General features: G+C 43.0%; 2 protein-coding genes across 5 annotated transcripts in view; one reads left to right on the top strand and one right to left on the bottom strand.

The window, feature by feature from the left end:
• Positions 1–26,110, top strand: part of MCPH1 (microcephalin 1) — a 490,428-nt gene that overhangs the window by 196,497 nt on the left and 267,821 nt on the right. The gene's annotated exons all lie outside the window — the stretch shown is intronic.
• ANGPT2 (angiopoietin 2) overlaps positions 1–26,110 on the bottom strand; it is a 205,378-nt gene that overhangs the window by 17,190 nt on the left and 162,078 nt on the right. The window contains exon 6 of the mRNA XM_033937331.1: positions 5,128–5,226. Coding sequence (XP_033793222.1) covers positions 5,128–5,226 — 99 coding nt within the window. The remainder of the gene's footprint in view (positions 1–5,127; positions 5,227–26,110) is intronic.

The following is a 26,110-nucleotide window of genomic DNA, read 5'->3' as shown; positions in this document are numbered from 1 at the left end:
AAGGAAAGATGCCAGACCTCGGGGGAGGGGAAGGAAACAGAAGAGGAGGACAGAGATTGAAGATGAATGGTTAGCACGGAGAAAGAAGGAGACCCTGGCAAATGAGTTATCAGAAGACAACCAGAACCTGGGACCACAACATGATTTGAATAATGACCAGACAACAAAAGGTAGAAAAAATAATTTTATTTTCTATTTTGTGATTACAATATGTCAGATTTGAAATGTGTAACCTGCCAGAGCTGGTGTTAGATAGTAGGTGTGAACTTGGTCCTAAAAGAGAGGAAAAGTCTTTTTTATTTATTTTGTTTATATCACAGAGCCGGCGCGAGGTTGGAGAAGTTGTGACCCTATATTTCTACTAAGACTAAGGGATTCTTTTCTTAAGGTGCGCATTTAGCGCGCGCAAAATCGGTTTTAGTAACAGGTTAATAAAAGGACTCCTAAGTATCTTAATAAAAAATTTGGCCCGCGACTTAGCCTATGTTTTAGATTTTGGCCCCTTATGTGACTGAGTTTGACACCCCTGGTATAAGTGGTAGTTGGTTCCAGCATTTGGCCAATCAAGTTTCAAGTTTATTATTAGGATTTTATATACCGCCTATCAAGGTTATCTAAGCGGTTTTACAATCAGGTACTCAAGCATTTTCCCTCTCTGTCCCGGTGGGCTCACAATCTAGCTAACGTACCTGCAATCAATGATATTGCAAACATGTTAGCATATGCGACAATCTGGAGAATTGTAGAGGTTCAGAAATATTTGCAGTTGGGTCACAATAGCTCATTAAAATACTAGAAACTGATGCATATAAAATGGTATTTATGCAAAGGCTGATTGACAGCAGATAAAACCACAAGGCTTATGCAGTCTGATTATATTTCTTGCTTATTGCAACCTTCCTTGATATCTGGATTTATCCTTATTTCACTACCAGTAAGACTCTTCAGTGCCCCTCCAATGCATGAATTTTTTTTTTTAATTGGATTTGTTCTCAAGATCTTAACTGGAAAGGATTATGACAGCTGTTGTAGTTGATGATTCAATTATTAGGCATATAAATAGCTAGGTGCTTGATAGATGTGGAGGATTTCACTTGCCTGCCTGATGCGAAGATGCTGAACCTCTCACGTTACCTAAATAAGATCTTAGATACTGCTGGAGATGAGCCAGTTGACTTGTTCCCCAAAGACCCAAATAGGAAACCAAAGAAATTATTTATTTTCAATAAACGGGCAAAAATCTATCTAAAGTAATTTATCATCATCAACCTCTGCATTAGTATCTGAAACATTTTCTAATAAAGGTTTAGCTTGAAGAAAAATTGCCAGTTGAGTTGGGTCCATAAATATAAACTTATTATTACCATACAAAATCGAACATTTGCATGGGAATTTAAGAAAAAAAAGTAGCTCCCACTGTCAAAGCTTTAGGCTTAAGCAATAGGAACTGTGTTTTCTCCTGAATTGCATTTGTTTGGCTACATCTGGAAACACTTTTAGTAATTGTCCACAAAACAAGGACTGTTTATTTGAAAAATAAAGTTTCAAGATAGCTTGTTTTTCAATTTTAGATTTAAATGTAACTAATAATGTTGCTCATTTCGCTATGTAATCCTTAGAGGATTCTAAAAATTGGGAAACATTCAAACTGATAACTGACCTACACCCCCCCCCCCCCACACACACACACACATACACACACACACTTCTTCAGCTACCATCTTGGAACTCATAGAGACATAATAAACATTATCAGGTGTGAATGAATCCACCTGGGCATATTGTAGAATATCTCTCATGTACATCTTTAGGAATTCCAATGGTGCCAAATAATGAGAGAGAGGAAAATATAGAAATCAAATATTTCTAGATCTCATTAAATTTTCCACCTTCATTTGTAAATGTAAAAGTGTACTATCCTTAATATTTGATGTTGCTAAACCATGTAAATTAGTTAAAGATGATTCAACTTTATCTACTCTTTTCCCATTGAAACCAACTGAGTCCCATGATCAGTTACCTTTGCACTAATCTCAGAAGAAAATTGACAAAGCTTAGATAAAGAACCTTGAAGTGAGGTTTCAATTCGATTTACTACCATCCAGACATCCTGTAAGGTAATTATTTTATCATCAGGTATAGGTTTTATACATGACCCTGATGGCATTTGAACAGGAGAAATAACTTGCAAACTAGATATTCACCTAATTCCTAGTGATGGATCCAAATCTATTGATTGTAAAGAAGGTGATTCTTCTTCCACTTGGAGAGCCAATTCAACACTCACTTAGGAATTTAAGACAGGTTGAATGGGTGGTGACGGTTCACCCGAGGATAATGAAGCAAATGGAGACTCTAAGTTAGACTTAGGGTCAGATGTTCCACTCGAAGTGTGAATGGGGCACAGATGACAATGAAATAATTTTCACTTTTCTTTTCCCCATTTTCCCCCCAAAGCCCCCTCTGCTCCTTGCTCCTCTTGGGCTCCAAAGGGGCGTGCCCTGCCCCTTTGGCCACACCCCTTCAGACTCGTGGCCACAGGCTCGTGGCTTGATCCTTATAAGAGGTGAAAGGGCCTCTTTACCCAGCTCTGAAATTCAGTAGCTGGCCATGGGGGTGCCTGTTTGCCAAATGCCAAGATAATCTCTGGATACAAAAAGCCCTCTAGCTGCTTATAAGATGTTCCTTATAAGAGGTGAAAGGGCCTCCCCTCCCAGCTCTGAAATTCAGTAGCTGGCCGCGGGAGTGCCTGTTTGCCAAATGCCAAGATGATCTCCTTTAGCATGCCTTACTCTCTCACTGGGCTCCACACATTGATGCATTACAGACCTGTCTTCCCTGGAGTCTAGGGCCAGCATGAATTGATGGCTTCTCTCACAGTCGCTCTGCAGTGGCATTTTGCTGCAGATTGCTTCCTGGATTGTGGTGATGACAGCTGCTAGCCTTAGAGGCTGGGAAACCCACTGCAATCGTTGCCTCATCCAGGGGTGTTGAACACCCTCTCAGAGGAAATGGTCAATCAACCAGTTGAAACTGAGAGCCATTTAGCTGGTTTTAATGCGATTGCAGAAGACTCTAGAGAGCCAAGCGGTCAGGGTCTTCTCTGAGAATGCATTGGCATTAGCCTATGTCGGTCGCCAGGGAGTGAACAAGAGCACCCCTCTGGCTCAGGAAGCCCATCTTCTTTTTCTATGGGTATAACGTTACCTCCAGACATTGTCAGCAGTGCATGTGGAGGGAGTCGACAATGTTCAAGCCAACTTTCTCAGCAGACAGACTCTGGATCTGGGTGAGTAGGCCATGTCTGCAACGGCATTTCGAGCTGAGGCCAGCCCCACTTTGACCTCATGACCATGGCAAAGAACAAAAAAGCGTATCATTTCTTCAGTTGAAGATCCGAGCCAAGAAGCGAGGGTCTCGACACTCTATTGCAGTTTTGGCCTCAGGAGATTCTCCTGTATCTCTTTCCTCCCTGGCCCATGAGAGGCCAAGTCATCATTTGGCAAATCGTGGTCCATCCGGATGTTATTTAAAAAGCCCAGACCAGATGTATTCCACGTATCAACAAAGGTGGAAAGAAGAGGAAACGAGAGCCGGCGTGGTTAAAAGGTGAAGTGAAAGAGGCTATTAGAGCCCAAAATATCCTTTATAGAATGAAAAAAAGATCTGAATGAACAAAATAAGAAGAAACACAAGCACTGGCAAGTTAGATGCAAAGCATTGATAAAGACAGCTAAGAAAGAATATGAAGAGAAACTTGCAAAAAAGGCAAAAAACTCATAACAATTTTTTTAGGTACATCAGAAGCAGAAAACCAGTGAGGGAATCTGTGAGATGGTTGGATAATCAAGGAGCAAAAGGGGCACTCAGGGAGGATAAGGCCATAGCGGAAAGACTGAATGAATTCTTTGCTTTGGTCTTTATGGAATAAGATGTAAGAGATCTACCTGAACTGGAAATGGTTTTCAAGGGTGATGATGTGGAGGAACTGAAAGAAATCTCGATGAATCTGGAAGATGTACTGAGCCAAATCGACAAAAAAGTAATAAATCGCCAGGACCGGATGGTATATATCCAAGGGTATTAAAAGAACTCAAAAATGAAATTGCTGACCTGCTGTTAGTGATCTGAAACCTGTTGCTAAAATCGTCTGTAGTACCTGAAGATTGGAGGGTGGCCAATGTTACGCTGATTTTTAAAAAGGGCTCCAGGGAAGATCAGGGAAATTACAGACCGGTAAGCCTCACTTCGGTGCCGGGCAAAATGGTAGAAAAGATTATAAAAAATAAAATTGTGGAACACATAGACAAGCATGATTTAATGAGACGGAGTCAGCATGGGTTCAGCTGAGGGAGATCTTCTAGTGGCACCGGCACATCCTGTGGGCTGCATGCCGGTGCCAGACGGGGAGGTAAGTTCAAGTTGTTCGGGCGGGGGGTGCCGGTTCGCGTGGGAGGGGGCCTTTTGGAGGGGGGGAGCAGTGCCGCTAGCCTCAGGGGGGGGAACGCATCAAAGCGAGTTTCCATTATTTCCTATGGGGAAACTCGCTTTGATTTACGAGTATTTTGGTTTACGAGCATGCTTCTGGAACAAATTATGTTTGTAAACCAAGGTTCCACTGTATTACTGTATGTCCTCCTGGTTGTATTCATTTCTAAGTTAAGCTAGCTTCAGTAGTGTGCCATAGAAATTATGTAAATAAATGGGTACATAATTTGTGATCTGGACTTCAACAAATAGATACACTAACATATCAGAAAGTTGCAAAAACAAACTGCATTAAAATGAATTAAATTTATTACAGTTGTGAAAAATTGCCAATAGAAACATAACTATAAATGCTTCATAAAAACTAAAGATGTTGAACTATAAATGGTTGACTTTAAGAAAAAAAATAACTTTCCTTTGCAAAACAAACACCACTTTTGCACGTCTTTCCTTAGCTAAACAGTTCAAGTTACACTGGCATTTTTTCAGATGGAAAATATTTTTCTTTGCACTAAAATAAACTAATTTCAACTTCCAATACTGCCAACTTCAATTCATGCGCTTGTATTATTGTGAGTTACAAGTTCTGTAAATCTATAAATTCTTTGTAATTATAGCTTTAATGAAGGTAACTATTACCGTCTTATACTCTTTCCATGTTCGATGAAAGTCTACACCTCCATCTATGCGCCGTTGAATAACAGTCCAGCCTCCTCCATTGTCCATGTCACAATATGTCTGCAAATTGTAAATCATATATATATTAATTGCATGCTCTGTACATCCATATTCAGCTTATGTTTTGTATAACATTGTAATCATCTCATGCATTGTGAATCAATATTCTAAATACATTCTAATGTAAATTATCCATTTCAGCACACTACAGTATTTAAAATTTAAGAAATAATTTCCCTGTCCCTTAAAGTAAATGAGTGGCTATTCTTTAATAGCATTTAGCTGCCTAGTTTTCATTATACAATACTAATGTAACCCAGTATAGGTGCACCTTATTTTTACATGCACAATTACACCAGCCATAGACTTTGCCTAACTGCAGTAAGGTAAATGCAGTAGGGGCACATGCATAGGTGCCAGCTCTGTGGGTGCCTGAGCACCCCTAATATTTTTTGGACCTCATGTGACCCCATGCAGTCCATTTTTTCTTCCCTTTTGTCCATCTCCCTCCTTTCCCATCACCTTCTCACATATCTCCCCACCCCGGGTGCTGTCTATAAGGGTGTGCTCCTAGGGCCGACATCATGAACTTCTTCTGACAGCAACAGCATTCACAATTTGTTGTTCTTGTTGGCTTCAGGTCTTCCTTTCTGTTAGGTCCCACCTACTTCCTGTTTCTGCGAAGCCAACAAGAGCAGTGAGTTGTGAATGCTGTGCTGCTGACCAGGGAGGGGGTGACAGAGGGAGGGGGAGAAAATTGCTGCACCCGATTGGGGAGAAGGAAGACCAGGGAAGGGATTGGAGAGTGAGGGAAAGGAAGGAAAGGAGATGCCAGACCGTGGAGAGGGTGGGAGAGGTGCCACGGCATGGAGGGACGGGAAGGAGACCGATGCCAGACTGAGAGGAAAGGAAGGAGAGAGATGCCAGAGCATGGAGGGACAGAAGGAAGGGAAGGAAAGGAGAGAGATGCCAGGGCATCGAGGGAAGGGAAGGAGATGCAGACCATGGAGTAGGAGGGAGCAATGGAAAGGATGGAGAGAAGGGAAGGAAACAGAGATGCCAGACTGAGGGGTGGGATGGGAAAGAAGGAAGGAAAAGAGAGGAATGAGATGCCAGAGCATAGGGGAGAGGATGGAAGCAGGGAGAGAAAAATGGAGAGGGAGTGAAGCTGAAATGAATCCTGTACAGGAAGGCCTCAGGATAGACAGTTTATGGAAGGGACATAGAAGGAGGGAAGATGCCATATGGAAGGGTGATTGGGTGGACAGTGAATGGGAAGGGCAGAGAAAGAGGGCAAAGGCTAAATGAAAGGAACAGATGCATAGAAGGGAGAGAGAGGACAGACGCTGTATAGAAAGAAAGTGAAGAGAAGATGATTAAAGCAGAAATGAAAAGGTAGAAAAAAATATTTTTGTTCCTTTTGAATAAAATAGTATTGTAGTTGTATTGATAAACATTTATAAACAGAAAAAGGAAATAAGATAATCTTTTTTATTGGACTTATTTTAATACACATTTTACTAACTTTCAGAGTCCAAATCCCTTTCCTTAGGTCAGGACAGGATACCATAACAGCGGTATACTGTACTGACCTGAAGAAGAAGGTTTTGGCCTCTGAATGCTAATTGGAAAAATGGATTAGTCCAATAAAATGGTATTTTCTTATTTTGTTTTATTTCTATTTGTTAATTTGTAGAGTGGTGATTGTTTTTGTCAGGTGTTTTTTTTCAAATTTACATCTGCTATCTTTATATTTTGCACATTATTAGGGGCCATGTATCACTGTTTCTGGGGTGTTTCACTGGCTTCCTGGTGGTTCAGTTTAACTTTTGTCTACATATTTCTATTTTTAGTTTGTGATTACTTATTCCATACTGGGCGAGGGTGTACTGTGTTCTTTATATATGACAAGGACATTGGTTTTTTTAGCATTGACTCTGCAGGATCACTCTGTATTAATCCGGCTTCTTTAGTTTTATAATGGGTGTATTGATATTCTAGTGCTAACTGCAGTGTTTAAGATGCTGTCCTTTCCTAGGTGCACCCTTGTTGTGTGACTCATAGATTATTACTATATATATTTTTTTATATAGAAGAGGGGGGTTTAAAAAATGATCAGCCCCAGGTGTCATATATACTAGGTAGCCACTGCCTTCCTGGTCTCCTTTCAAAATCAAATATATTTACATTGGTGTGATATACAGGTCTCCTTCACAGACGGAAGAAGTAGATAGAGATTTAATAGTAGACATTCAGAATACTGTATATCTAAAAAAGGGGAAGTCTTGCTAATAGGTGATTTTAACATGCCGGATTTTGATTGGGGTATCCCTATTGCAGGGTCTTCTAGAAGTAGGGAGATTAGGATTCTCTAGAGAACTGTTCCAGCAGTTGGTAATAGAACCCACATGGGATGGGGTCATACTGGACTTAGTGCTTACAAATGGGGAAAGTGTTTCTGATGTTACAGTGGGTGATCATCTGGCATCCAGTGATCACTGCATGGTACAGTTTAATATTAAGATGGGTATAGAGAGGGCTCATTCAAAAGCAAAGGTTCTAGACTTTAAAAAACAACTAGATTTGTTCGGATGGGAGTTTATGTCAAGGAATTATGGAAGAAGTGGAAATGCGGTGGGCAAAACTGAAAGGAGCAATTGTAAGGACGACAAACCTTTTTTGTGAGACAAGTAAGTGGAAAAGAAAGCCACTTTGGTTCTCAAAAGTAGTAGCTGAGGGGGGGAGGAAGTGACGTCATCGTGGCTCATGGCAGCCTAGAGCGATAGCTCCGCGGACCCCGGTGCTGTTTTTCGCTGCCTTCGCGCGATTTTGCGTGCCTGCACCTCTTCTTTCCTTCAGCACACTTGTAAAGCTGTCTACTGCACTCTGATGGCAACTCGAAAGAAACAAACGGACATCAAGACATTTTCCTCGCCGCTCCCGCATGGGCCGACTAAAGCTAGCTCCAAAATGGCGCCCGACCCGACTGCAGCTGTGGAGGTCTCGCTGTCGGAGGCAGAGTTGCCGACATTTCATCGGGAGATGCGCGGCTGGTTTCAAGACCTAAAAACAGAAATTGCAGCGGTTCGGGCTGATATACACACAGTTGTGGCTGAACTGAAACGTGAGGTGGGTGAGATCGGAAGTAGAGTGGGAGAAACTGAGGTTACTGTGGAGGCTCACAGCTCTGAATTGGCCCAGCTGAAGGGCAAGATTGCAACGCTGGAGGAGAGAGCTGAAGTGAGCACCCTAAAAATGGAGGACTTGGAGAATCGCTCCAGGAGATGCAACCTTCGCTTTCGGGGTGTGCCGGACACTGTCTCCGATTCTCGCTGTATGGAGGTGATTGATCATATCTGTATTCAGGCACTAGAGACTGCTGGCTTACCTGTGGAAGTGGGAAAGCCATTGCTTGATAGGGCTCATCGCATCCCTGGCCCTCGAGATGTGAACCGCCCTCGTGATGTTGTGGCCTGTTTCCATCGCTATATGGATAAGGAGCATGTGCTTAGGGCGGTGAGGCGCTCGGGAGGAACCGTTAAATGGGAAGAAGCGGACATTGATATCTATCCTGATATAGCTCCAGCAACCCTGGCCCGCCGTCGCACGTATAGAGATTGCACCCGTATACTGCAGGAGCACAGTGTTCGATATAGATGGATTTATCCCATTGGACTGGCTTTTACACATGCGGGCAAGACCTACACTGCAATAACTGTGGTGGATGTTCAGGCTCGACTGGTGGAAGCAGGTTTGATGGCAGCTTCAGAAATGGCTCCGCTTCCGCAGAGGTCACCTGTGCCCAAATCAGGAAGAGGGCTGGGATGGCAGAGAGTGGCTAGATCGGCTACAGCTCGTCGCCCTTTGGAGGCGGCCGCACCCTCACCCACTTGAACATTTGTATTTGTGCAATGTGATTAAGAAATTTTGTGCTGTGGCTGTTTTCTCTTCTCTTTGCTGAGCGGCATCTGTCGCGAAGACTGTTTATAGGGCTTGTTCTGGGGGTCCCTTTGTGAACTGTCTCTCTACACTTCCTGTACCGTGGTTACCAGGTGCTTTGGTGGCTGGACCATGTGGGGTATTGTTGGGGGGTTGGGGGGAGGGGGGGGTGTTGGTGCTGGGAAAAGTAGTAACCGAGTGCTTTCTTGTATGATTGTATGGAAGTGTGTTTGTATAATGTTTTTTTTCAGGTTGCGATTGCAGGGGTTGGATGATTTGGCTGCTTTGGAACTATTGGTTGATTTGGTAATGATGTGCTTTTTCTTTTCTGGTACAAATGGATAAACTCACTTTGCTATCTTATAATGTACATGGTCTGAATTCTCCACAAAAACGACGCTTGTTATTTAAGGAACTGAGCCGCCTGAATAGTGCGGTTGGATTTATTCAGGAGACCCATTTTCAATCTCACTATGAGAAATTGCTTACACACCACAACTATCCACACGTTTTCCTTTCTTCTAATAAGGTCCGGAAAAAGACCCAGGGGGTGGGCATCTTAATACATAAACGTGTCCAGGTGGTATTGAGAGAGGTGGTGCGGGATGTTGAGGGCCGCTACATATTGGTCAAGGCTGAGCTGGATGGGAATTTGTATAGCTTGCTGAATGTCTATGCCCCAAACGCTGGTCAGGGGGCCTTCTTTACGTTGTTAGAGCGTATGCTGTTAGATCATGTAGAAGGTACACTCCTTGTGGGTGGGGATTTTAACCTTACTTGCTATCCTCAGGAGGATAATTCAAATTCTTCCATCCGCTACGCTAGAAGCGACAGAAGAGCATTGCTGCGCTTCCTGTGTAGGCATGATTTGATAGATGTGTGGCGTTATTTACATCCAGACACGCGAGATTACACATTTTATTCATCAAAACATAATTCATATACTAGAATTGATATGTGGATGCTACCTCGTATTGCTTTGCCTCGAGCCCTAGCCTCCAGTATTGAGCCCCGGGTGTGGTCGGATCATGCTCCTTTGACTCTGGAGCTACAGGTTGGACAGGTTAGAGGCGGCCGTCGCTTGTGGCGTATGAATGACTCTTTGTTAAAAGATCCCAATACCTTGACTCTTTTAGAGACTGATGTCGAGGAGTTTTTTGTATTCAACGACATAGCTGACATTAATGTTGCAATTCTTTGGGAAAGTTTTAAAGCTACCCTTAGGGGTTGTTGCATTTCGAGAGGGTCGTACAGAAATCAATGTCGAGTGGCACGCAGATTAGAACTGGTGTCTCGCCTTCGACGCCTAGAGAATGCTCACAAGAGAGCCCCGTCGGTGGCTGGGAGGGTTGCGTTGACGGAGTGCCGGAGAGATTTACAAGAACTTGATTTAGAGGGCATGGCTTGGGCCCTGCAGAGGCGGAAACAGCGGTTTTTTGAATGGGGTGGTAGGGCAGGCCGCTTGTTAGCGGCACAGATTAAGCAAATCCAAGCACAACACTCCATAACTCGGATTCGTAATGCTTCGGGTCAGCTTTGTGTAGATGATGGGGACATCCATCAGGCTTTTTTATCCTTCTATCAGACTCTGTACACTCCGGAAACTGAATCCACGGAGGGGGAGATTGATGCTTTTCTATCTAACGTCACCTTGCCTTGTTTGGCGGAAGTGGATGCGGAGTGGCTTTCTTCCCCTATTCAACCCGCTGAGGTGGTAGCGGCTATACGTCATCTGGCTGCTTCCAAGGCACCGGGTGTTGATGGCTTTTCCCCCCTGTTTTATAAGAAAATGGAGGCCCATATAGTCAATCCTCTGACTAGATTGTTTAATTCTTTTTTGGAGGGGGATTGTCTGCCGTATTCGTTTCGTCAAGCAGCGGTTTCCCTTCTTCCTAAACCTGGGAAAGATCCCCTCCTTTGTGGGTCTTACCGCCCTATTTCATTGTTAGGAGTGGATTATAAGCTGTTTACCCGTATTTTGGCAGTCCGGTTGCAACGTTTTCTGCCTTACCTAGTGCATGGAGATCAATGTGGCTTTATTTCAGGGAGGCAACCTGGTGACAACATCCGAAGAGTGTTAGATCTTATTGGAGTGGCCCATCAAAATTCTGTTCCGGCAGTCCTGTTATCAGTTGACGCTGAAAAAGCCTTTGATAGGGTTTATTGGCCGTTTATGTTAGCGGCCTTGAAGAAAATGGGCATTTCGGGTGCTTTTCTACACTGGGTGACTTTATTATATGCTGCCCCGGAGGCTTGTTTAAGAGTTAATGGAAGATATACTGCTAATTTTATGATCCGTAGAGGGACTAGGCAAGGGTGCCCTTTGTCACCACTGATTTTCGCGCTGGTCATGGAACCTTTAGCAGCCTCTATACGTGCGAATGCTGCCATTCAGGGAATTGTGGTGGGTGGTGAAGAGCATAAGATTTTATTGTATGCCGATGATATTTTGTTTACCTTGACCCACCCACTTCGCTCTCTGACAGAGGCGCTTCGTGTTATGGCTACATTTGGGGCGGTGGCTGGCTTTAAAATCAACATCGAAAAATCTGAATTGCTTAACGTTTCCCTTCCGGACTTGTTGGTGACGGACCTACGTGCTAGGTTCTCGTTTCGATGGGCGGCTAAATCCATTAAATACCTTGGTGTGCGTATATCTCGAAGACTTTCTGACCTTTTTGAATTGAATTACCCCCCGTTGCTAAGAACTGTATTTGCTGATCTGGACCGATGGGAGGGATTGAGATTGTCTTGGATGGGTAGGATTAGTGCGTTGCGTATGAATGTATTGCCTCGTTTTTTGTATCTGTTCTCCTGCCTACCTCTCTCAATTCCTAAACGGTTCTTGCTTAGGCTACAAAGGCGGGCCTTTGCTTATATCTGGACACGTAAACCCCCTAGGGTGCGGAGGGAACGTATGTACTGGGACAGATTACATGGGGGAATGGGTGTTCCTGATTTTTCTACATATTATTATGCATCCCAACTGCAGGGACTGTTTCATTGGGCATATCCCTCCCAGCGCTGGGTCTCACTTGAACAGGCCTTACAACCTACTTACCCTTTGGCAGCAGTGCCCTGGCTGTCTTTTGATATCCTTCGGGATCTGCAAACTGAGACATCTTATGGGATGGAATGTACTCTGCATGCGTGGAGCCGGGTTCGACGAGCTTGGTTCCCACGTCAGCGCTATTTTTATGCTACTCCCATTAGATTTGCCCCTGATTTTCTGCCTGCTAAAGATACTGGGATTTTTCGGCGTTGGGAAATGGAGGGTCTTAGGGTCCTAGGTCAGCTGGTAGTGGGTGGACAACTGGTACCCTTTGCTGCCTTACAATCTATATATGATCTCCCCTCGACTGATTTTTTCGCCTATGTCCAACTTCGAGATTTTATGGTGAAGAGGGTGGTCCCGGAGTGGGAAGGGGCAGACTCTGCTTTCTTACAAGTTTTTAGGATGGGATCTGGGGTGGGCCTTATTTCCCGTCTTTATAGGGCTCTTTTATACACTCGACCACAGGCCCACACATATGAACATCGTTGGGAACTCTTGCTGGGAAGGGTTTTGGATTATCGGCAATGGGACTGTCTTTATGGTACACTGCTGAGAGTCTCCTTGGCATCTCCCTTAGTGGAGCAGGGGTATAAGATGCTATTTCAGTGGTACCTCACGCCAGAAAAGGTGCATCGTTTCTATCACTGTGGGAACGGGCACTGTTGGCGCAATTGTGGGTGTCTGGGCTCCTTTGGGCATGTGTGGTGGGATTGTATTAAGATTGTACCTTTTTGGAAGATGGTTCAACGACTGCTGATTGATGTGTTACGCTTACCCATCATATTGCGTATGGACACATTTTTACTTAACTATCCTTTGGGAAGTTTGGATGTGGATCAGAATCATTTTGTGGCCCTGGTTGCTACGGCAGCCAGACTTTTAGTGGCTACATATTGGAAGCGGGACTCTTTGCCTTCTCGGACTGAACTGTTACATAAGGTTGATCAAATTTACTTGATGTCCAAATTGACTGCTTTAAATAATGATTCCTGTGGAACGTTTCATCGACAGTGGTCTCGTTATAGCTCCTGGCGAGGTCTACTTTGAAACTTTTCTTATTTTTCTTTTGCATCTTCCTTTGTTTTAGGCTTATATTGTATCACTCGGTGGGGGGGGGGGGGGGGGTTCTGTTGTTTCGTATGGGCAATGTACTTTTGCTGTTGGCATACTGCCTGTGTACTGTTTTCATTTTGTTTAATAAAATTTTAAACTATAAAAAAAAAAAAAAAAAAAAAAAAAAGTAGTAGCTGAGAAGGTAAGTAATAAGAGGTTAGCGTTCATAAACTACAAAAGATCACAGAAAGAGGAAGACAGGCAAAAATATCTGAAAAGTTAAGAGAGGCTGGTCTTGTAGTCAGGAAAGCAAAGATGCAAATGGAAGAAAAATAGCTGACATGGTAAAATGGGGAGATATATTAGATATATTTTTTAGATATATTAGTGATAGGAAGAAGTGCAAAAGTGGCATTGTGACACTCAAAGGTGAAGGGGAGGAATATGTAGAAGCTGATAAAGAAAAGGCAAATGTGAATAGGGATGGAGAAGTAATAGAACCTGATCGATTTTCAGAGGGTTGTGTTTGTGAGGAGCTAGCTAAAATAAAAGTAGACAAAGCAATGGGGCCAGATGGTGTACATCCTAGGGTGCTGAAGGAACTTAGGGAAGTTCTGGTGGCTCCTCTGACTGACCTTTACAACGAGTCTCTAGAGTCAGGAGTGGTACTGGAGGACTGGTGAAGGGAGGATGTGGTCCCTCTCCACAAAAGTGGAAGTAAGGAAGAAGTAGGGAATTATAGGCCGGTAAGTCTGACTTCTGTGGTAAGCAAATTAATGGAAAGCCTTTGATAGTGTTCCACACAGACGTCTAATAAATAAACTGAGTGCCCTCGGGAATGGTCTCAAAGTGACTGGCAGGGTCAATAACTAGTTGAGTGGAAGATGATAGAGGGTAGTGGTCAATGGAGATCACTATGAGGAAAAGGGTTACCAGTGGTGTGCCTCAAAATTCTGTTCTTGAGCCTGTTCTTTTTAACATTTTTTTATAAATGATATTGCTGAAGGGTTGTCGGGTAAGATTTGCCTCTTTGCGGATATGAAATCTGCAATAGAGTAGACAATCCAGATGGTGTGAACAACATGAAGAAAGACCTGGCGAAGTTTGAAGAATGGTCAGAAATTTGGCAGCTAAAATGTAATGCTAAGAAATGCAAGGTCATGCATTTGGGCTGCAAAAACCCAAGGGAACGGTACAGATTAGGGAGTGAAGAGCCTATGTGCACGACAGAAGAGCGGACTTGGGTGTGATTGTATGTGATGATCTTAAGGTGGCTAAACAGGTTGAAAAGGTGATGGCGAAAGCTAGAAGGATGTTAGGTTGAATAGGGAGAGGTATGGCTAGTAGGAAAAAGGAGGTATTGATGCCCCTGTATAAGACTTTGGTGAAACCTCATTTAGAATATTGTGTACAATTCTGGAGGCCGCACATTCAAAAAGATATAAAAAAGATGGAGTCGGTCCAGAGGAAGGCTACTAAAATGGTATGTGGTCTTCATCATAAGGTGTATGGGGACAGACTTAAAGATCTCAATCTGTATACTTTGGAGGAAAGGCGGGAGAGGGAAGATATGATACAGACATTTAAATACCTACATAATGTAAATGCGCATGAGCTGAGTCTCTTTAATTTGAAAGGAAACTCTGCAATGAGAGGGCATAGGATGAAGTTAAGAGATGATAGACTCCGGAGTAATCAAAGGAAATACTTTTTTTACATAAAGGGTGGTAGATGCATGGAACAGTCTCCCAGAAGAGGTGGTGGAGACAGAGATTGTGTCTGAATTCAAAAGGGCCTGGGATAGGCACATGAGATCTCTCGGATGGAGAAAGAGATAATGGTTACTGCAGATGGGCATAAATGGGCCATTTGGCCTTTATCTGCCATCATGTTTCTATGAAATCTTCTTTTCAAGAATGCCCTGGCATGGCAGCCATTCTCACAGGCTACCAGCACTGCTCCGAAGTTTTTCTCTACTGAGATCCGCCTCCCTCTGTTGCAACTTCCTGTTTCCGCTTGGGCGGATCACAGCAGAGGAAAAGCTTCGGGACAGCACCAGCAGCCTGTGAGAATGGCTGCTGCACCAGGACCCTTCTAATATAGAAGATTTAAACTTTTAAAGGAGACTGGGAAGGTGAGGAGAAAGGAGGGAGGAGATGGACAGAAGAGGAAGAGATGCCATCGGAGCTGTTTTTAAGTTAGCCGAGGGGTGGGGATGGAGAAGGATGAGAGCAGGGAGAAATGCGGACCAGGGGGAGGGAAGATGTTGGACTGCAAGGAGCAGAAAGAAGGAAGGGAGAAATGTTATACTGGGAGGGTGGAGAGATGACTCAAGGAAGGGAGAGATGCTAGATTCCAGAGAAGGGCAATGGAAGGAGGGAGAGAGAGATGCCAGAAAAGGGAATAGAATGGAAGGAGGGGAGAGAGAGATGCCAGACTGCTGAAAGGAGAGGAGAATGATGCCAGACTTTGGGAAAGATAGGAGAGAGATGTTGGACCACAGAAAGGGGGAGAGAGATGCCATACCATTGGAGAAGAGAGAGAGATGCCAGGTTGTGGGAAGGAGAGGAGAAAGGTGCCAAGCCATAGGAATAATAATAATAATAATAACTTTATTCTTCTATACCACCACAATCTTGCAACTTCTAGGCGGTTTACAATCAAGAGTGCTGGACATTCAGCAAAATACAATAAGTAGATATTCAGAGGAAATACAGAGATCAGAGACCTCAGGAGGCAATAGTATAGAAATACAATTTGCTGAGCGAAAATGTAATATGTACATTTTAGTAGGTAATGTCCGACAGGACCTGTTGGAGATAAATAGCAACGTAAAGTTACGATAAGATGAAGATAACAGATTATATTTATAACAGTGCTGTAAGTTCAGGTGGAATAGGGAGGGGGGAGGGAGAGGGAGAGTGGGTCAATTGTTTAGGTATTTCTGGAACAGGTATGTTTTTAGGCGTTTCCTGAATTCCCCTTATGTAGTGGGCGAAAGCAGTTGGTCTAGGTCTTTGCCCCATAGGACTGCTTGGTGAGAGAGAAGGTGTTCGTGGTGTTTTTTCATTTTGCAGCCTCTAACTGGAGGGGAAATTAGTTTTGGGTGTGTGTTTCTCTTGAGTTTGTAGGAAGGTGTGGGGGGCCGGGAAGGGGAAGATAGAGATGTCAGATATGGTCCCTAAGCATCCAGAGAGTGAATTACAAGCATCTACAGATACTTCAAGTGTGGGCCCATGCAGAAACCTAACCCTATTTTCCCAATAGGATCCTTTATTCATTTTCCACAGTTTTAAGGCATGATGTGTATGACTGGAACTCAACCTCTATTTTCCCATAGACACAATATTTCTTTATTCATGGTTTTGCGGTTCACACATATTTTTGTGAACCATATTACTGCAATTAACGAGAACAGACTGTATATGACAAGAGAGGAGGTGTGGAAGCCTAAGCTCTGCCCCCTGCCAACATCAGTAGGTCTGCCAGAATCCCAGATTATTTTTTTCAGGACAGCTCTGGACCACAAGGCAGCAGAGGAGCATGGGATCTGAAGCTCCATCTCCTGCCAACATGAGGGCCATCTATTTGGGCTGCACACCATCTAAGGCACAATTCAAAGGTATGCTACTGAGTGCACTTTGCACAGCAAATTGGGCAGCCACAATAAGCTCTCAAAACAAGACCCTACTAAAGGTAAATCATGTCAAACAAATCTGATTGAATTCTTTTACTGGGCTACCAGAAAATTGAATCAAGGATGTGTGCACTAGATATAATTTAGTTAGATTTTAGCAAAGCCTTTGACATGGTTCCTCATTTGAGGCTCTTGAATAAATTTGACAGGCTAACGTTAGGGCCCAAAGTAGTGAACTGGATTAGAAACTGGTTGAAGGACAGATGCCAGAAGGTACTGATTAATGGAATTTGCTTGGAGGAGGGAAAGGTGAGTAGTGGAGTGCCTCAGGGATCGGTGCTAGGACTGATACTGTTCAGTTTTTTTGTGAATGACATTACCGAAGCGTTAGAAGGTAATGTTTGCAGATGATACCAAGATTTGTAAGAGTGAATACCCTGGATGGAGTGGAAAACATGAAAAAGGATCTGCAAATGTTAGAAGAATGGTCTAACATCTGACAACTCATAAAATTCAGTGCAAAAAAGGTGCAGAGTGATGCATTTGTAGAGTAGAAATCCGAGGGAGCAGTATGTGCTGGAAGTTGAGAGGCTAATGTACATTAACAGGGAGAGGGACCTTGGGGTGATAGTATCTATAGGCGATGAAACAGCATGATAAGGTGCGGTGGTAGTAGCCAGAAGGATGCTATGCTGTATAGAAAGAGGAGTAAACAGCAGTAAAAAGGGAGCTATTAATGCCCCTGTAAAGGTCGTTGTTGAGGCGAGTATTCAATTTTGGAGGCCATATTTGGCAAAGGATATAAGAAAGCCTGAAGTGGTCCAGAGGAAGGTGACAAAATTGATAGGGGGTCTGCACCAAAAGAAGTACAAGAAGAGACTGGAAGACCTGAATATATATACTCTGGAGAAGGGACAGGGAAGATATGATACAGATGTTTAAATACTTGAAAGATGTTAATATAGAACCAAATCTTTTCAAGAGAAGGGAAAATGGTAAAACTAGTGGGCAAAAATTGAGGTTGCAGGGAAGTAGACTTAGGAGGAATGTTAGGAAATTCTTTAACAGGAAGAGGGTGGTGGAAGTCTCTGAATCGTTCAATGGTGCAATCTCACCTTGAGTATTGTGTTTAGTTCTAGTCTGCTTATCTCAAAAAAGATATACAGTAGCAGCATTAGAAAAAGTTCAAAGAAGAGTGACCAAGATGATAAGGAGATGGAACTCCTCTTATATGAGGAAAGACTAAAAAGGTTAGGGCTCTTCAGCTTGGAAAAGAGATACGATTGATGTCTACAAAATCCTGAGTGGTATAGAACAAGTACAAGTGGATCGATTTTTTTAATTTTTTTTTTTTTTTTTACTGCATCAAGATTTACAAAGACTAGAGGACACTCTATGAAGTTAGACTAATACTTTTAAAACTAATAGGAGGAAATATTTTTTCACTTGGAGAATAGTTAAGCTCTGGAACGCGTTGCGAGAGAATGTGGTAACAGCAGTTAATCTAGCTGGTTTTAAAAAAGGTTTGGACAAATTCCTGGAAGAAAAGTCCATAGTCTGCTGTTGAGACAGACATGGGATGGTAGCATTGAATGCTGCTACTATTTGTGTTTTTGCCAGGTACTTGTGACTTGGATTGATCTCCGTGAAGACGGGATACTGGGCTACATGGACCATTGGTCTGATCCAGTAAGGCTATTCTTATGTTCTTATCATCATCTGTATTAGTTTCTCCATGTTTGACTGCTAGTACTAAAGCACTCTGGATATAAAAAAAATCCTGACTACTGCTTCAGGTCTCTCTCTCGAGGTGGAGCTAATATCATTAGCCTCACAATATGAAGGGGTCTCAGACTCAGGCCCAGATCCTGGAGCTCGTGGGATATGCTGCTTCTGGCAAGTATGAGCCACTTCTGATACCACATGTAACAGCGTGAGCAGGGTTTAGGTTTGGACTTGTGCCCACACAGCCAGTCCCAGACACAACTGGTAAAGAAAAATTATTAAAAGAAAGGAAAACCTGAGCCTGTTATTTCATAGAGCCAAGTCTCTTTGTTCAAGAAGCAAAAGTGCAGGTATTTTTTAGGACTTGTGACTGCCCGTTGGATTGGAAAATGGCTAACGTCATTCCACTCCACAAAAAGGGATGCAGGACGGAGGCTGAGAATTATAGACCAGTGAGTTTCACATTGATAGTGAGTAAACTTATGGAAACACTAATCAAACGCCAATTGGATACGATCCTGAACGAGGAGAATCTACGAGATCCCCATCAACATGGTTTTACGAAGGGAAGGTCCTGCCAATCAAAACTGATCAACAAGAAAGCTGGATATAGGGGAGTCTCTGGACGTCGTGTACTTGGACTTCAGCAAAACGTTTGATAGCATCCCACACCGCAGGTTATTGAGCAAGATGGGGTCGATGGGACTGGGTGAAACATTAACTGCATGGGTTAGGGACTGGCTTAGAGGTAGACTTCAGAGGGTAGTGGTAAATGGTACCCTCTCCGATACGACAGAGGTGATCAGTGGAGTGCCACAGGGCTCAGTCTTGGGCCCGATCCTATTTAACATCTTCATAAGAGACTTGGCTCAGGGGCTTCGAGGTAAAATTACATTATTCGCCGATGACGCCAAACTATGCAACATAGTAGGCAACCACACAACAGATGAAAGCACAGTGCCCGACAAAAGCTCAATGCCCGACAGTATGACGCAGGACCTACTCCTGCTGGAGCATTGGTCAAAGACTTGGCAACTAAGTTTCAATGCCAAAAAATGCAAGGTCATGCACCTTGGTGGCAAAAATCCATGCAAGACTTACACCCTAAATGGTGAGATCCTAGCAAGGACTGTAGCAGTACGTGACTTGGGGGTGATCATTAGTGAAGACATGAAGACTGCCAATCAAGTGGAGAAAGCTTCATCCAGGGCTAGACAAATCATGGGCTGTATCCGTAGAAGTTTCGTCAGCCGTAAGCCCGAGGTCATAATGCCATTGTACAGATCCATGGTGAGACCCCATCTGGAATACTGTGTACAATTCTAGAGGCCGCATTATCAAAAATATGTGCGGAAAGTTGAGTCGGTTCAGCGACTGGCCACCAGGATGGTCTCAGGTCTCAAGGATCTCCCGTATGAGGAACGACTGGGTAAGTTGCAGCTGTACTCACTCGAGGAACGCAGAGAGAGGGGCGACATGATCGAGATGTTCAAATATGTCACAGGCTTTATCGAGGTGGAAGAGGATCTCTTTTTCCTTATAGGACCCACGGCAACAAGAGGGCATCCGTTGAAAATCAGGGGTGGGAAATTTCATGGCGACACCAGAAAATATTTCTTCACCGAAAGGGTGATTGATCGCTGGAATAATCTTTCACAACAGGTAATTAAGGCCAGCAGCATGCCAGATTTTAAGAAAAGATGGAATTGGCATGTGGGATCTCTTCATGGAGGTAGTTAGGGGGTGGGCCATTAGTGTGGGCAGACTAGATGGGCCGTGGCCCTTTTCTGCTGTCATGTTCTATTTTTCTATGTTAAACACACTCTGTAACAGCCCTTCTTGAGACAGGTAAAAAAGAAAGGCTAGTCTCAGCTAGGGTTACCAGATGTCTGGGAAAACCCAGACATGTCATCTTTTTAGAGGACCTTCTGGGTTTCCAGACAGACTTTCCAAAATCCAGAAGTTTGTCTGGGTTTTGGAAATCACTGAGCTCTGTTTGCATCTGGAATGCCATCAACAAGCATGCAAGGATGATATCACACGCATCTGCACATGCTGGAAGCCCTCCAGAAGCAACCTAGAGGTCAGGAAAAAAGAGACACATTTTTGGGGGTGGGGTTGGAGGCGGAACAGAGCGGTCTGGAGAGGATTGGAGAAAGAACAAGGCAGGACTTCTTCTTTTCAATTCGGTGTTCACACTGAACGTTCATTACCAAGGAGCGGTTACGGATTCAATACTATTGCTGTCTACAAGGTTCTCGAATAGTACAGCATAGGACTACTTGGACCCCTGAGGAAGGAATGTTTCTCCGAAACACGGACCGTGTTGAGTCCAGTCCCTATGCACATGAGAGCCAGTTTTTGGATTATATTTTATTGACTTTTAATAAAATTCCTGCGACTTGTACATTTTCCTCTGCAGTCCTTTTTTGTTTCCAAGTCACTTAATCCTCCACTGCCCTAGATACATTAGATAGACTGTGAGCCTGCAGGGACAGATAAAAAAAATGCTTGAGTACCTGATTTGTAAACTGTTCTGAGCTCCTTTGGGAGGTCGGGCTAAAAAAAAAATCTAATAAATAAAAAGGTTGGCTTACCTCAGCCAAGCAGAGTCTTTAGGGTTTGTAGTCAAGGCACATACAGGAATCACCTCTTCCTTCTTCTTCCCTGGGCCTGCTGACCTAGCTGTGGCCCTGCCCTTTTATACTAACCGATTCTTGTCTTCCTGACTCCTCCGTCCCATGTTACTTCCCCTTAAGGAAGAACTACCTATATTAAGGTAGCTTTGACAATGTAAGAACATAAGAAATGGCTTCGCCGGATCAGACTCTAGGTCCATCCAGTCCGGCAACCCGCACCCGCGGAGGCCAAGCTAGGTGTTCCCTGCTGAGAAACCTTGTTTACTCGTATCCCCCAATGTGATTTGCAAGAAGGTGTGCATCCAACTTGCTCTTGAATCCCAGAATGCTGGTCTCCATCACGACCTCCTCAGGGAGAGCGTTCCAAGCGTCCACCACTCGTTGTGCAAAACAGAACTTCCTAATATTTGTCCTGGGTCTGGTGCCCCTTAGTTTCAGTCCATGACCTCTTGTCCGAATCACATTTGACAATGTGAATAATGATGTTTCTTGCTCTATTTTGTCAAATCCTTTTAGTATTTTAAAAGTCTCTATCATGTCTCCTCGCAGTCTTCTCTTCTCGAGGGTGAACAATCCCAGTTTTCTGAGGCGTTCTTTGTAGCTCAAATTCTCGATACCTTTAACTAGCTTCGTGGCTCGCCTTTGCACCCTCTCCAGTAGGTTATATCCTTCTTTAGGTAGGGAGACCAGTGTTGAACACATTACTCCAAGTGTGGTCTGACCATTGCTCTGTAAAGCGGCATTATGATGTCCGCCGATCTACTAGTGATTCCCTTCTTTATTATGCCCAACATCCTATTTGCTTTCTTTGCTGCCGCTGCGCATTAGCCGACGGCTTCAGGGTCCTGTCTATCAGTACCCTTAGGTCCCTTTCTTGTTCGGTCTTGCCCAGTGTCATACCTAACATTTTATATTCATGTTCCTTGTTTTTCTTACCCAGGTGCATCACTTTGCATTTTTCTATGTTAAACTTCATCTGCCACTTTTCTGCCCATTTCTCTAGCTGGTTCAAATCTCTCTGAAGTTCTTCTCTGTCCTTTTGTGTCCCAACTACCCGACATGGTTTTGTGTCGTCCGCAAACTTGATTAAATTACTTGTTTCATCTTCTAGGTCGTTTATGAAGATATTGAACAAGATGGGCCCAAGAACCGATCCCTGGGGTACATCGCTCGTTACCTCTTCCCAGTCCGAGAACTTCCCATTTATGCCCACCCTCTGCAATCTGTGTTCTAACCATTTGCCTATCCATCTTAGTATATCTCCTTCTATTCCATGGCTTTGTAGTTTCTTCAGAAGCCTTGCGTGGGGAACCTTGTTGAACGCTTTCTGGAAGTCCAAGTATATTATATCCACCGGTTCACCGCTATCAATTTGTTTGTTCACCTCCTCAAAAAATTGAAGTAAATTAGTCAAACATGACTTCCCTTTCCTAAAGCCGTGTTGGCTAGCTCTCATCAGGTCGTGATTTTCCAGGTGTTGCTTTATGCTATCCTTTATTAGTGCTTCAATCATCTTCCCAGGGAGTATCCAGCAGGGGGAGTGGGAGCGTGTTGTAGACTCCCACACAAATGGGTATATAAAAAACTCTTTTTGCATATATTTTGTTAAAGTGCTATGTTTAGCTGTAAATTTTGATAAACTTTTATTGTTATTGGGTCCTTAATCTGATCACTAGCTGGCTGTAAAGTTATGTCTTCTTAGCCCATCTAGGAATGAAAGCATTTAAGATAACTTTTTAGAACTATTATAATACTTTGCAGAAATAGTTTTACAAATTATTTCATGCATGGTAAAATATAGTATTTCTTTGTGAAATGGCAATTAATGGTTTCGCTTTCCTGATTCTGAAAAAATATGTTAAAGTATTTAAGCCATCCAGGTTTCCTGGTGAGGTGTAGGACCCAGAAAGCATAACTTTCCAAAGGAGAATTTGTTCAAATAAACAACTGATATATGCATTGTTCCCTCTAAGGACTGAATTCATGTGAGCAAAAACTTTTTTTTTTTTCGTGAGCAAAGGACCGAGTTAATTTAAGCAAAAATTTTCTATTACATTGTATGTATGGAAAGGTTCCACAGCTGGTCTGCTTGCTTCTGCTGCTTCAGGAAAGCAGCAGAAGGTGGAAGAATGATGAAGGAGAATGTGTTGGTCTTGATCCCCATCAGCTACGCAGTGGGACAGAATGGCTGCATGGTCTCTTGCTAAAGGGTGCTTGGCCAAGCAGCTGTGCAGCTTAGAAGGAACATTGCTTTAGATCACTACAAATGATCTCAGTTGCTGCAACAGTTTTTCATTCAGCAAATAATTAAGCTCTGGAACTTGGTGCCAGAGAATGTGGTAACAACAGCATATTTGGGCTTTAAAAAAAGTTTGGATAAATGATGCTCCTTGTGACCTTGGGCAAAGCACTTAATCCTATATTGCCCCAGGTACAAAATAAGTACCTGTATACACTTCCCCCTCCGTATTCGTGGTGATAGGGGAACAGCATGGCCATGAATACAGAAAAAACACGAATAACTTTTTGTATGCTATTTGTAGGTTTTCTGTAAAAAAAAAAAAAAAAAAACCCTAGAAAAGGCACAAAACCGCAAATAACCTGACCTGTTCCTTTGTGGCAGTAAAGGAAAGTGTGGGTCTGGATCCTGAGAACTGTTTCCAAAGCAGAGCGCAGGGCTACCACTGCGCGAGGGAGAGAGCAGTAACCTGCTGTGGTTTCGCAGGGGACTTCCGGATCAGACTGCGCGCCTGGTGCCAGCAAATTCCAGGTACAGAGTCAGCGCGTGCCCGCTGAGTTGCAGATATGTGTGCGCTCGGTGGCGGGCTGGGACCTCTGGGAACAGCGCTGGATTCTGTCAGTTCATCGGCCTCCACCTCGGCTGCAGGTTTCGGGTGCTTCCTCCAGTTTCCTGTGATGTAAATTGGGGGTCGGAGACTGCGTTCAGAAAACCACAAATAACTGAAACCAGGGATAATGAAATCGCGAATATGGAGGGGAAAGTATATACTGTATGTAAACCGCTTTGAATGTATAAACACAAAAAGGTGGTATACAAGTTCCAACCCCTTTCTAGAGGAAAAGTCCATAGTTTGCTATTAAGATAGCCACTGCTTGACCTGAGATCGATAGCATGGAATATTGCTACTATTTGGATTTCTGCCAGCTACTTTTGACCTGGGTTGGCCACTGTGGATACCGGGCTATATGGAACATTGGTCTGACCCAATATGGCTATTCTTAAAGTAATATTGGGCTTTGCCATTATCACTAGGAAATCATAAGCAAATAGAGCATTCTTAATTTCCACCTCGCCAACATAGATCATTGCTATTACTATAACCTGATGTGAGACATAGCCAAAGGTTTTATACATAATGCAAATACCCCTGGAGAAGGAGGGTAACCCTGCCTGCTGCCCTGCTACCCTTTTAAATCAGATTCTTCTGAGAGCTCTCCTTTACCATTAGCTATGCCTTGGGTCATTGATAGAAAATTATAACTCAATTAAGAAATTCTTTCTGGAAACCAAATGCTTCAATACATACTGTATCATAAGTATTCCCAGGACCCTCAATCAAATACTTTTTTTCTGTCAAAATTTACAATGTGTGTTCTGCATCATTTTTCTAACTGATACAAATCCAACTTGAGTTTTTTGCAACTAAAGAGGGCAACACCTCATTAAGCCTATTTGCGAAGTTTTTGGCATAGATCTTAATATCAGCATTGAAGTGAGGAGCCTATAGAAGGTTCTTTCCTGTCTTTGAGAGTACTGTAATTATTTCTTGATTAACTGCTGAGCTAAAAGAGCCAGACTCATATCCTTTCCTTAAAGGAGCTGCTCTGTGGATCCCTAGCAACTTAGAAAATTCAACATACAGACCATCCAACCCTGAAACCTTTAAAGTTTTTCTACTATCATAATTTTGACATACTCAATTTGCTGTTCAAGAGCCACTTTCTTATCCTCTGTTGCCTTTAGCGTGTTCCATTCTTAATAACTCATCTATATTCCTGCATTTTACCAATGCACCTGAATACAGCTCCTTAATACTTAAAAGGGTTGGGGGGAACGTTTTTTGATTTGACCTATGCCAGCCACGAAATTCATTTTGCAACAAGGCAGAAATCATTCACCTCCTTTCGTTTTTACCACTCTCACTAAACGTTTGTCTGTCTTATTTCCATATCAAAACAATCTGTACTTAAATTACATCAGCATATTCATTGCCCTATGATGCAATAAAGAATTCAGCTCCATTTGCACTTTGTGCATTTTTTTCCATTTCTACCTCCACTCCTTGTACCGGTTGCCTCTCTAATTTCTGCAGCTGATTCCCCAAAGAAACTAAGGTGGAACTCGTCCGCCTCCATATCCCTGTTTAATAAGTGATAATTGTACCATGCATTACCACTTTATTTGCCTGCCAAAATAATAGGACTGCTCTCTTTAAGTTGCATGAAACCTTTCACACTCTAACCACTGCTGCTGAATATTCCCAAAAAGACATTGATGAACATCTTGAAAGAAACAAACTTCTGATAACCAGCCAACATGGTTTCTGCAAGGGGAGATCGTGCCTAACGAACTTATTGCACTTCTTCGAAGGAATTAACAAACGGATGGATAGAGGAGACCCCATAGACATCATACATCTAGATTTCCAAAAAGCCTTTGACAAGTGAAGTAAAAGGCTGCTAACTTTTCTTCATTGGGAGTGATGGAGAGAAAATACCCAAATATAACAATAAAAACCAAAAATATTACATTGTATATTCCAAAACAGGTAGCTTTTTTATTATTCTAGTAATTTATTATTAGTAATTTATTATTCTAGTAATTAGCATTTGTCAAATCAGAAATAAATCAGTTTGGACATACACAATGGAGAG

The sequence above is a fragment of the Geotrypetes seraphini genome, chromosome 3 (genome assembly GCF_902459505.1).
Source record: "Geotrypetes seraphini chromosome 3, aGeoSer1.1, whole genome shotgun sequence".
NCBI lineage: Eukaryota > Metazoa > Chordata > Amphibia > Gymnophiona > Dermophiidae > Geotrypetes > Geotrypetes seraphini.
Note: the sequence above shows the minus strand (reverse complement) of the source record. Positions and strands in the feature narration are given on the sequence as shown.